The following is a 12,208-nucleotide window of genomic DNA, read 5'->3' as shown; positions in this document are numbered from 1 at the left end:
GTACGTACGTTCATATATATGTACTTATACACTGTTGAAAGGTTACTACGATTTTGCCATGACCTCGTTGACACCTGGTGCCTCCGGTCAATTTAATTTCTCATTCCTTCCTCAATTTCCCCGGAAGTCCTACAACGTTCTCTCGCGTGATGTCCTTCCTTCGACAATAAATTGGATATGCATTGAATCCATATAAATTAACCTGGGAATAGATCAGTGACTCATTAGCGTATATTTGGAGCGAACAAAGGGTTAGTGAATTAATGAAAAAAAAAAGTTCGTCCTGTGTGCAATAGAAATTTTCTATGAAGCAACCCCGCGTGACAGTTAACCTCTATCTGTACTTATGGGGTTTCTACGGGAAGATGAGAGGAGAGTCTCTCGTCGCGTGTAGCAACCGTAACGAAAGGAGGGACGCGCCGACTATTATGCGTGTAGCCATAAATCTGTGAGTCATTATTTACCGCGGGATCCACAAGGCAACCCTAAGGTTTCGTAGCGAGATATTCTCTCTCGCCGGCCATATCTTCGCGATAAGATCTGAGATAGGAAGATACAAGAATGATACCGGCGCGTCGGGGTCCAGGAAGATGCAATGCAATAGCTCTTTCACTCCGTACCTTTCTGCGTCTTTCTTTTTATCATTCTTAAATCATGCGTCTTGCTTCCTCTTTACTCGTGCCGATCATCCGCCATTTTTGATGCTATTCGTCGCACGCTTATGCGCATGCGCGTGCCAGTTGCGACTGCACAGAGGGCGGTACCTATTACGAATAACAGAGAATACAAATTTCGATAGATGCACGGATACAATTTGAATTTACGCGTTACGGGTAAATTATGAGATATTTGATAAAACTAAATTTTGATAATGGAATCACGTAGGATTTATTGGCGGACACTTTCTCATTGGGGGATTTGTTCTATAAATTATATGACTTTTATGGCCGTGAAAAGAACGTTTAAAAGTTTTTACGAGACGTAACCGTGAAATTATGTTTATTGTAACCAGGTTCACGTTGTGTCTTACCAAGATGTTTTTATTTGATAAAACGCCATCAATGCTTTCTGGCAATGTATAAATTAACGTACTGCATAGATAGTCATTATATGCTCGTGGGAGGAGACAGCGCAGCCAGTTTTTGGCCTACGTGACCGACTCTCGTTTAACAGGATGCGATGTCGTAAACAGCGTCGGAACACTTGTTTCCCTTGTTATGGAAATATTCCCGCTGACGTTCTTGGTTTTTCTTGTCACTTTCAGAGGTATGTCGACTGCACAGTCCTCGGTGCCGGAAGTGGAGCCGAGGCCGAAGACTCGTCCTACGACAGCGATTACGAGGCTGAGGATTCACTTGGATCATCCGCTATTCATCCTCAACTTGAGTCACAAGTATCATCGTCGACACACTCGGACGTCTCCCGCACGACGTCCGACACACTGGCAGCTGAGTTTGCCGAATACGTCACTGTACAGGGTCCATCCCCTATTCAAAGTCCTGGTAAGATTAATACGCTTGAGGAAATTTCAGTGACCCTCTGTCTACCCTTAGAGTAATGAAGGATGATCGTTTTTGATTTCACAATTCTCCTTCAAACTTTCTCTGAGAATTTCAATAATTTTCAACATAGGTAGATCAATAGATTTCTGCAAGGCTATGGTATGCAGAGAATTTTCCCATGCACACATCCGGGTTTCTAAGTTTCCAATATAAATTTAAATTAACATACTTAGATACGATGATTTCTTTTTTCTTTCAAACAGGTTACACAGCCAGGGTGGAATTCGCGTTGAAGCTTGGCTATACAGAAAGACTGGTACAGGCAGCCTTACACAAGCTGGGACCAGATCCAGGTCAGAATGAACTCCTGGCGGAGTTAATAAAGCTTGGGGCAAGTTCGCCAAAGTTTACGGATACTCAGGATGACTCAGACAATCTGTTAGAGGCTGATGTACCTGTGGACGATGGATCCTTATCCTCGGCGCTACGTCCTGTGGTCATTGACGGTAGTAATGTCGCCAAGAGTCATGGAAACAAAAAGGTCTTCTCCTGCAGGGGCATTAAGATTTGTGTCGATTGGTTTCGTGCCCGTGGACACAAGGAGATCACCGTATTTGTACCAAAATGGCGGAAGGAAGCATCCAGACCTGATAACCCCATAGCTGATCAGGAAATCCTAGGCGAGCTGGAACGGGATCGGCTTCTGGTATTCACACCGTCCAGGTTTGTAGTCTTGGATGATATTCATCATTTACCATTTGGCTACTTCGTGTATTATTAGCCGTGATACTTTGTGCCAGGGTGGAATTACTCCATTTGTTTATTCTGCTATTCACTTGTTGTTGACACAGATTGGTAGGCGGCAAGCGCATGGTCTGCTACGACGACAGATACATTCTTCGTTTGGCTGCTGAACTTGATGGGATTGTCGTGAGCAATGACAATTATAGAGACCTGGCGCAGGAGAGTCCAGAGTTCAGAAAAGTCGTCGAGGAGAGGATCCTCATGTACAGTTTCGTTAACGATCGGTTTATGCCGCCTGATGATCCTCTAGGAAGGAGTGGACCCACGCTCGATAACTTTCTTAGGATTGGATCGCGAAGAGCCGATCCAGCACCTCCTTGTCCTTATGCTAAGGTCAGTAAAATGAATGTATCGATTTATTTAATTTAGTCAAAGTGAATGGTTATTGACAATGTCTTGACTTTTTTTCTTATTAGAAATGTACGTACGGTAACAAGTGCAAGTTTCGTCATCCTGAACGTGGTCCTCATCCTCATAAATCAGTTACTGAACGTCTGGTCGAGCACGCTCAACGTCATCTACAGGCACGGGGTCCTAGTCTAAGTCTTCCCTTGTCCTCCTCCACGTCTACCTCGGGCATTGTGCCCCAGCATCAGCCACTCTGTAAGGCTAGGTCGGCTGTACCTACTATCCAATCACCATCCGTCCCCAAGAGTAGATCTGTAGAGAACGTCACCGCGGATTCTGCGCAGACAAATCCTGCTGTGTACGCGCAACAAATGCCCACAGCACAAAATACCCCAGGTAGGTGTAAAAGTTTTATTTAATTACGATGAGAATTATATGAGAGGGACTGTGGGAATAATAACGTTCATCGTCCAGGATATCCCTCTCCGGTTGGATGGCCTGCTCCCAGGGTGGCTAATACGGATCCTGAGCCAGCTAACATGCACAGGAAGCTCCAGAGACAGCTCACGCTTAATCCCGCCTGCGATCCAAGGCTGTACCAACTGCGAAGGTATCCCCAGCAGCAACAAACTCAACAACAGCACCAGGCATTACAGCCACAACCTGTCATCAATCCATCACACTCAACTATGCAGCACAGACCATTGACGAGGCACGCAAGCAACGAGTCTCCCTATCCCGTAGCTATGAGGTTAGTTATAGTTTAATAATATCCTTAAACCACTTCCCGTATAGCATGGTGGTTGCCTGATTTATCACATTACCGGTATGTGTACTTTTCAGCTGGGAGCATCCTGAGCACCATCATCAGCACGTTACACGCATAGCATCTGCGCCGGATTCCTATCGTGCTTGGCCACCAAGAGGAACGAACCTTCCAGCACCCTCCAGGGTCCAGAGACTAGGAGCATCCGACCCCCAGCTTAACTTGCTACCATCACCACCCTCGGCACCAGGACTCCACGCATCCTGGGGCACTCAGGCGCAGGATGCAAGACGTCGGTTACATTATCATCTGGCGAATATCTTTCCCGAGGAGCAGGTACAAGCTGCGATGGCGCTGCATCCACACGAAACAGATCCTCAGCAGATCTGTGCCGCCATCCTGGCGATGTTTCCCAAGCCTTAGGATGGAAAGTTCTACGGTTGACAGGCCAAACCTTTAGCGTTTACTATTGACGAGGTAGGGGTATTCGTCTACCTGGATTTTAGTAATATGGTCTAATTTCAACCTCCCAGAACCGAGACCTGGTGAGGATCCAGTAGGAATGCATGGCGATCCTCGTGAAGGATGAAGATGTTCCAGAAAAGACGAATGCTTCCAGTAGCCATATTTGTTGTACATACACGCTATGCTACACCTTTTCTTTTCTATCTTCGAACAGTCATCCTCAGGGAGAATATATCTTTTTCGAGGTCTCGCGAGCCTCTGGCATCGATCGTAAAGCGGACGATACTCGTGTTACCGAATGCTACGCACAGTATAGTATTTCGATGACTGAAATGTCATCGTAGAATCCCCAGCACCCTCCGTGAGAGTGATCCCGGGAGATTATGAGAAGCAAGAAGCTACTTGACTTTACAGAGAACAAAATCTTACAAAGGTAAAAAAAAAAAGCGACAAGGAAACCGCGTTGCGCTGTCAAAATCCACGAGTCCATATTAAAAGACGTCAGTCGCGTGATTTATGTTTTTCCTTATTGCAATATCATTCCCCTTCGTTGCATATCTTCAATTGGATTACACGAAAAACTAAAATTGTGAGCTGGAACCTCGCTAACCGTCAATAATTTCTAATTGAACATTTTCAATGGTCCAACTCTTTTCTTTTTTTGTCAAATAACCAACAAATCATGATTCTTTGGATCTCGTGGATCTTGAAATAAATTCAGCCAGTACCATTATGTGACGAACGAAGGTCAGTTACGGTTGTAGACTCGTCCGAATCAATTGGAAGTCTTACGGTACACAATTGTACACACTGATAATACATAATAATATAATGTAACTAATCGCGAATAATATCCACCCTGTTTCTTTTATACAAGAAAAGCGACCTCGACTTTACGTATAAAAGGAATGGCGTGCATAAGTCATTTATACCGTTTGTGAATAACAATTATTTTCACGCATCTTCGCCGGGTTAGCCAAGCGGCTAACTTTCTTTCTCGGTCGAGGATCAGAAGGTACATTGTAGACTTTCTTTTGGAAGCACGTGTAGTTCGCACTTCTTTTTTTTTTCTTCTTTTACTTTATAGCCAGCGACAAACTAAATAGGGCATTATACGATAGGTCGCGAGCATTTTTATTTTATACGTTAAGGCCACCTAGGATTACTTGCAAATATCTGTCCCCTCGAATATATCTATTTTAATTGTTAAAAAAAACAACATTTTTTTTCATTTCATTCGTCACGTTTCGATCAACCGATGAGACGAGATCGTTCGACTCACATTGAGTCTCAAGGTCTCTGCATATCCAGCATTGGCTCGGACGTTTCTTAAATTAATCCAAAAAAAACATTTAATGTTTATATTTTTCTTCTCTCACTTCTCGCACGAGGAATTAAGTCCGGATAATTCATGAGAAACGTTCGAAGCATGGAAGACAAATTTTATCTTCAATTACTCACGTTAATCATTTTCCATATTTGGTGTGCTCTTAGCTACCGGCAACAAAATATGTGCAGAAAACGTCATTCGCGATACCCAACTACGCTGAGCAGCGACTGTAAATTATAAGCTAGATTTGTATGTCTGACTCGGGCATACAAGAGGAGGACAGCCTTCGCTGGTAAACAAGTTCATATACAGTGTGGTCCATTGTAATTCTCATGTCCGTAATATTCACTGAGGCGAGTAGTTTTTTTTTACGTAAGACACCCTGTACAACATACCTTTGCATTGAAAATCGTATGTTCCTATTCGCGACTCTAACTTATCACCTTGTTTATCAGCTATTCGCCAGACTCACTCAAGCCTGTTCTTTAATCGATGGAGTCGCATTTCTGGTTTTTTTTCACTTTTATTGTTATTCTATTTCGCTTACTACGCGTCCAGACAACCGTTTCGCATAATCATACATATCCGTGCACTTGGCACGTTTCAGGATTGCCAACCTTGTCTCCGATTGGGAAAATGACGCCGTGTAAGTTATTGATATAAACTGAAAAAGATTGTTAAAAAAATTTGTTTCCAGGAAGAGGACAAGATTTTTCTTATTATACAATATTTTGGACACTACGAATCACGTCTTATACATATTTTTTCTTCTCTCATTTTTATGTCATTGTCATTATTATAGATATTATATATTGTTATCAATTATTCGAATTTATTTAACGGAGAGATATTGAGAATTTAATATATGATTAGCATATATGAGCATGTATGTGTATTTCAGCACTGAAATTTTGCAATACCGTGTATTGCTGACACAAAGAGAGTTGTGACGTATTTACGGGCTCTTTCTTTTCTTTAACGTACGTTATATATGTTGATATATATGTATATATATCTGACAGAGAATGGAGAGGATAGAAGGAAAAAGAGAACGAATTGTTGTTTAATATTTTAGGGATACAGTACGTAGCGACAAATTAATTGTTAGGTGTAACGAAACTTTGGTGTTTATATTGGAAACGTCACAATCGTCGTTAAACGGATAAATTTTCTTATCGTTTATTTAATTAACGTAGGAGGAACGATCGCGCGAGAATTTCTCACGTATACGGAAAAGAAATAACGTGAACGATTATGAATTATTATTATTATTATTATGTTAATATTATATGAAATATTATATTATATATAACAAATTTGTATCAATGTTATTGCCAATGGATTGTGAAATAAATGTTTTTCTATTTAATTGTATGATTGTTGAAATTTTCTTTCGCTGTAGAAGAAACTGGTTTTTTTTTATTATTGGCAGGTACGATGAGGGCATTTTGAATTTATGTATTCTTTTTAAATTCATTGATTTTAGTTGGGATGCGTGGTATGGATTCTTGGTCTTTTGTGGGCTGACTAGCCGTCATATTGGATTAATAATGGATAACGATTCTCGAGTGTTTCGATTTTATTTTCAAGATAAAACATTCAGGAATAAGACGTAAATAAAACTTAGAATAAAAGTGATGCACATTCGCGACTCTTATGGCAGAGTGTAACGGCGGTCCAGGCCGATCTTCCATACGACAGGTAGAAATTAAAAACTACAAACTGAATTGTTCTAAAGATTGCTAACTAATGATAGCTGATTTGGCTATATTAATCGAGTATGTTTACTAACTAAAGAGAAAGTGAGAAAAACGTCTTTTCGATCCATTAGGAAAACAAATGCACTTCCGATTAATTGCAAGGAATAACGTCAGTGGCTTACAGATAATTAATTACTGACATCCCCTTTTTCTTTTCACTTATACAATTTATCATTATGCAAAAAATCCATGATCGCTCGATGCAGCTTCACTTCGCTTTTAAGATTAATTTATGTTAAAAGTAATCATAGATCATTGATTTGTAGTCGCTCTCAATCATATGATGAACGCATGTTCCTAGTAGCTCGAATCCGTACTGCAACCTTTGCGAAAATTGTCCTAAACTGATTGCCGGAAATATTAATTGTTCTGAAGAGTTTCTAGGGTTATGTTATTTCCATGACACGATTACAATGCCAATTGTGAACCAGCCTTAGGTAGTTATAGGATTCGTCAAGCAGCTCACAAAATTCTTTCGTAGAACAAAAGGTACGCCTGACTCTGCAGTACAGTTGATTCATCGACCTCCATCACTCTAAAATTATAAAAGACTCGACAGTGTTGGGGTAACAGTGTTTTATTGGGAAATTTAGTGGGAATATTTACCTGGAGTCAGAAACGTAGTACCATCGACCTGGCGGTGGCTCTGCTGTTGGTTGAGCTCTTGCCGATGCTTCTTCACCTTCTGAATCAGAACTGGCGCTACTGGAACTTCCTTCGCACTCTTTGGCATCCTTCGATGGCAGGAATGACCATCTTGGATCATCAGGACTCAGCGGCTGTCTTGCCTAGAGAAATGAAATAATTAAAATTGTAAATGTATAGTGAATTTTAAGAAAGGAGGTGTTAATTAGGAATTCAATAGTTTGTCATTAATTAAATATACCTTAACATAGGCTACGTAGTGTCCACCATGCAAAGTACCACTGTGCTCTACGATACCATAGAGGGAATAGAGTCTTGGCTTTTTGTGATCCTTGCAAACTGGTGATAAATCCAATACAGTTGGGAAGGATACGGTCTTGGTGACTTTACGAAAACCAACTCGTTGAGCTTGAAATCTTTTCAGGTGGAGAATCAGGACGGCTGGTGCTCTTAAGATCAGATATTGCTTAGTACTGGGTGTGCAAACGATCTTTGTAGCATCTTCTTTTCCCTGGTGATTAAAAATGTCATTGCCATTTTTACTAGATGACTAGCTTAGATTTTTCAAAATTTATGTAACTTGGAAAATTAATCATTACCTTATTCTCCCTCGCAGTACAGGCTTCGCAACTTACTTTATTACTTCCACTCATTAATTCCAGGGCTGTAAATTGGTTCAGGCACGACTGTATCGAACACTCTCCTTCTTTAGTGTGATATCTAGTTGGAGATTGATAAATGCCGCTACCAAGTCCAATTTTTGACAATCCCGTAGTTATATCACTGATACCATTTTGGCTTTGATAATTCGTTATAGAGTTTGTCAGAGTATCGTCCTCTCGACTTTGAGCGGATTGAAATTCATCAGTATCCAAGTCCGGGACTGATTTTCTATTAGACAAAAATTTATTAACCAATCTTGTCAAGGATCAAAGGAAATCAATCGGTTCACTTTTCATTTTACCTGGAGGACTCTTCCTTGTCGCATTTTAATTCAGGTTCAATAAGTTCTAGCCTGGATATCGGCCTGTCAAGCTTCTCTGCATAATCGCCATCTATGGCACTGGAAACTGGGCTAATGGGACTATCCTTAGATGTGATAGGACTGCTCAAGGGACTTATCGTGAGCCCTTCAGGACTTGTCAGATCAGAATTCACAGCTAGTGAATTTGATAAGGATAATACAGGCAGTAGCCCGTTCTCGTTGTTAGGACTCGCTGGACTCTCGGTTACGGCGATGCTCAATTTTCCAGGACTAAAGGATTCCGAGGTCAACTTGACCTGGGTCAATTCCATCATTGATACATCGGTAGGACTAGGAGTATTCAATGTATTCGTATTAAGTTCCTTCTTCAGTTCTATGGACACTGAATTGTCTGTGGGACTGAGTAGCACAGTGTTATCAACTGATAAACAATTCAAATTGACGGATTCATTTGACTGATTTAAACGTTTATGATCAGCTGGTGATACCGGGCTAGCTACTGCTGATACTTTCTCGGAACTATATCCGGACTCTCCGATTTCCGGTCGCGGCATACCTTCCGTTTCGATATTGTCCTCGACATCGGCATCGCTTTCCTCTAAAATATACAATCTTGATTGTATGACTGGAGACAATTAATTAATAGAATTATTTAATTACCGGTCACAGGATTATTTCCTTGCTTCTCTTCTATGATACTATTTTGGCTGAAGATCACTATGTTATTGGCTAGACAGGACTCATGGTTAGCGTTTCCATGTTCTCGTCTGTTCTTCCTATATTTTCTGGCATTTTTTTTCTCTTTTTTTAATTGATGCTTTGATGGAGCATTCGACGTGATATTGTCCATCATATCGAAAGCATCTTCCAAGCCACTGTTCTTTCTTCTAAACAAATATAATAATTAATATTAGATAATTACTTATTATGGTCTTTGTTAACAAATCAAATTTGTTTTATAATATCGCTCACTTTAGAATAGGAGGTTGAGGCTTGTCAGCCATAACTGGCAAACTGAGATCCAAAAATGGTTCGGTACGCTGAGATGAGTGGTGACATTCTAAGCATTCTAAAGTAGACACCAAAACTCCTCTAAATACAGGTTCCGGACCTAACAATCTAGCACTGGCTTGATTGCCATAATATTTCACTCTTGATTTTAAACTCACATCCACGCGTTGTAGGTCTATTTTTCCGCAAAGACCCACTTGCTTCAATACTTGTCTTTGATATCGCTGTGGAAGAAAATTAATAAACTTTATTATGAAACGATCTTTTAAATAGTATTTAATTGTCAAACCATGCCAGTACAAAAGCGTTAAATATCTTACTTTTAAGTCTTCATTTCGTACAAGTTCCAGGAGATATCTGAGCAATTCATGAGAATCATGCTGACCTCCATCGGTACACTGTAAAGTTTTTCTTCTGAATGAACTTAACAGTTCAGAAGGTCTGTAAGGTTGGTGGCCATTCGAAGTTTGCATCTCGGTTAAGGTTTTACACAGAATCGAAGTAAAATTTCCCCAGCCTTCCAGGGATCCTTCCATTGGTGGCTTCATAAATTAGATGATAACGTTTAAATAAATCTTAGAATATAACTTAAAAAGTTTTGTTTAAGAAAATCAATTTACCATGTCAACTTTTTCCGAGTCACCAGCTCCTTTATGCTTTCCTCCAGGTAGTACAAATGACTCTCCTTCTGGACGTAAATCGTTCAAAACTTTAATAAGAAAAGGAGTTTGCGCTAGGCATTGAAGCACAGCGTTGAAGAAGCAGGTATTTCCTAAATTTAGTAAACCCTAATAAATCATAGAAAAAGCAATAAGTGATTCTTTTTATGGCATGGAATTCAAAAATTATTGATATATTTCATTGCACACAAAATTACTTACTCCTACTTTGGGAAGATCACTAGGAATTTGTTGTTTCTCTTTATTTATTTCGGGTTCTGTCATTTGGCATGGAATTGCTGGCATTTTGGGCTGTTGTGAGGCATAAGTAGTAGCAGCCAACTTTTTCAGAAATTCCACAATCTCCAATAATTGTTTTCTAATGGGAACAAATTTTAATACTAAATTTATATTGTACAACATCTATCGACACTATTTTATTTCACAAGATATCAAAGAAATGATGATCAATTACTGTTCAATGTAATATATATGTAAAACTGTACCTGTAACCAGAATTAATTCTTGTTTCGCATTGGTAACACCAAACACTCCACTCGTGTGTATCTACAACTAAGCAATGACTATCACTATGAGGAGTCTCATAATGCTCCTGCGCATGTTGCCTTTGATTTCTGCCACAAGCTTGGTTACCGCAACGGATACAAATCCAAAGAGGACCACTCAGAGGAGCAAACTATAACAATAATATTTTAGAGTATACAAATTTTATTTAACCAAAATTTGTTTTTATATTCAATGAATATATTTTACCCATTCCTCTTCTTGCTTAACCGAATTGCCATCAATTCTTTTACAAGCTGAACACTCAGTATTAATGCCAGTTTTTCTTAGGATCTTTCTCACCCTTGCTATATTAATTGCTTTGGTCACGTGTGGACAGGACATTCCTTCTAAATAGATAGAAAACAATTTAATCAGTCCTTGAAATATCTTCAACAAAAAAACTTTGCTGAGTCAACAAATTCTTTATCGGCAGTATATATAAATAATGGAAACGTTATATTCAATATTGTTACAGACAGAACAAAGATACATAGCATTATTTACTCAGAAGGAATATAAAAGTCAAACAGTTTGGAAAGTACCCAAACATATTTTATTAATGAAAAGTAAAAGTACACAGTAATTTAGTAATTTTCATCTGTACAGTATTATAAAAAATTAATTCTAACCTCCAGTAATTTCTTCATAGGACTCAGTCGATTCCCCGCTGCTCTCCTCGTTGGCATCAGGTTGCCTGTTCCTCTTCTTCCCCATGACGCTTTAACTTTAAACCTTCTCTTTTTTCTATTTAATACAATTCCAACAGGATATTGACCAACATAGGCTGTTAATAATAAGTTTTTTGCAGTATGGACATTTTTGTCATGGAGGATACAACCTGCTTTTGAAGACACACCTGGAACGCACTTAAGATCTCGAGCTCACGTTAAAAATAACGTAAACGTCTTGGATATCTAGCGCACAGATAACAAGAAAGATATTGTCTGTTTAATAAGAAAATAATAAATTTCATTATTGCGACCTCATGGCTTTGGCAATGGCAGTCTGTCAAGGCCTGCAGAAAAATGGATATCTGCTACAGATTTTCCAATTTCGTAGCGATACAAGTGGTTGGACCAAATACTAAATCTTTGTCCAAGATAATTTCCCTCTTTTATCGATGAAGAATTGGACAAGAATAATGAGAAATAACATTTCAGAACACTGACGGTAAAAGTGTAGTCTGTCTATGGTAACAAGTGAGAATCAGTCCCGCCGGGTATTATATTTATTCTGAATATATTTGAAATCAATTAAAATATTCATCAGAAATTAAGATGATAAAAACTTTCCCTTAAGATTATCAGAAAATAATAAATGGTAGATTCCTTGCTGTAACAGGGAATGGTTTTTCTTAATACTCAAA

At 39.4% G+C, this 12,208-nt stretch overlaps 2 protein-coding genes across 4 annotated transcripts in view; one reads left to right on the top strand and one right to left on the bottom strand.

Moving 5' to 3' along the window:
- The window catches only part of LOC107272317 (probable ribonuclease ZC3H12D), a 43,042-nt gene extending 36,453 nt beyond the window's left edge, over positions 1 to 6,589 (top strand). For all 3 annotated transcript variants that reach the window (XM_015749354.2, XM_015749355.2, XM_025089690.1), the window contains exons 2-7: positions 1,265 to 1,502; positions 1,766 to 2,225; positions 2,354 to 2,639; positions 2,723 to 3,050; positions 3,129 to 3,405; positions 3,498 to 6,589. In XM_015749354.2, the coding sequence (XP_015604840.1) occupies positions 1,265 to 1,502; positions 1,766 to 2,225; positions 2,354 to 2,639; positions 2,723 to 3,050; positions 3,129 to 3,405; positions 3,498 to 3,843 (1,935 nt within the window). In that variant the 3' untranslated portion in view covers positions 3,844 to 6,589. The remainder of the gene's footprint in view (positions 1 to 1,264; positions 1,503 to 1,765; positions 2,226 to 2,353; positions 2,640 to 2,722; positions 3,051 to 3,128; positions 3,406 to 3,497) is intronic.
- A 187-nt stretch (positions 6,590 to 6,776) lies between these two features.
- On the bottom strand, positions 6,777 to 11,878 carry LOC107272314 (ubiquitin carboxyl-terminal hydrolase 16). Its single transcript, XM_015749347.2, has 14 exons — positions 11,699 to 11,878; positions 11,472 to 11,626; positions 11,050 to 11,189; positions 10,782 to 10,972; positions 10,498 to 10,654; positions 10,237 to 10,404; positions 9,937 to 10,158; positions 9,578 to 9,840; positions 9,266 to 9,492; positions 8,585 to 9,203; positions 8,220 to 8,511; positions 7,862 to 8,131; positions 7,582 to 7,763; positions 6,777 to 7,510 (listed from the first exon to the last, which is right to left on the bottom strand). Exons 2-14 carry the CDS (start codon positions 11,554 to 11,556, stop codon positions 7,438 to 7,440), a joined length of 2,889 nt encoding a protein of 962 aa, XP_015604833.1. The 5' UTR covers positions 11,557 to 11,626; positions 11,699 to 11,878; the 3' UTR covers positions 6,777 to 7,437.
- Positions 11,879 to 12,208: the final 330 nt, after the last annotated feature.

The sequence above is a fragment of the Cephus cinctus genome, unplaced genomic scaffold (assembly GCF_000341935.2).
Source record: "Cephus cinctus unplaced genomic scaffold, Ccin1 Ccin1_scaffold1163, whole genome shotgun sequence".
NCBI lineage: Eukaryota > Metazoa > Arthropoda > Insecta > Hymenoptera > Cephidae > Cephus > Cephus cinctus.
The sequence above is the reverse complement of the archived record's forward strand: the minus strand, read 5'-3'. Positions and strand labels throughout refer to the sequence as shown.

Coding starts and splice junctions, on each gene's coding strand:
- LOC107272314 (XM_015749347.2), bottom strand. CDS start 11,556: ATGGGGAAGAAGAGGAACAGGCAACCTGATGCCAACGAGGAGAGCAGC. Junction 9,493..9,577: donor CCTCAACCTCCTATTCTAAA/GTGAGCGATATT, acceptor ATATTTGTTTAG/AAGAAAGAACAGTGGCTTGG. Junction 7,511..7,581: donor TACTACGTTTCTGACTCCAG/GTAAATATTCCC, acceptor TTATAATTTTAG/AGTGATGGAGGTCGATGAAT.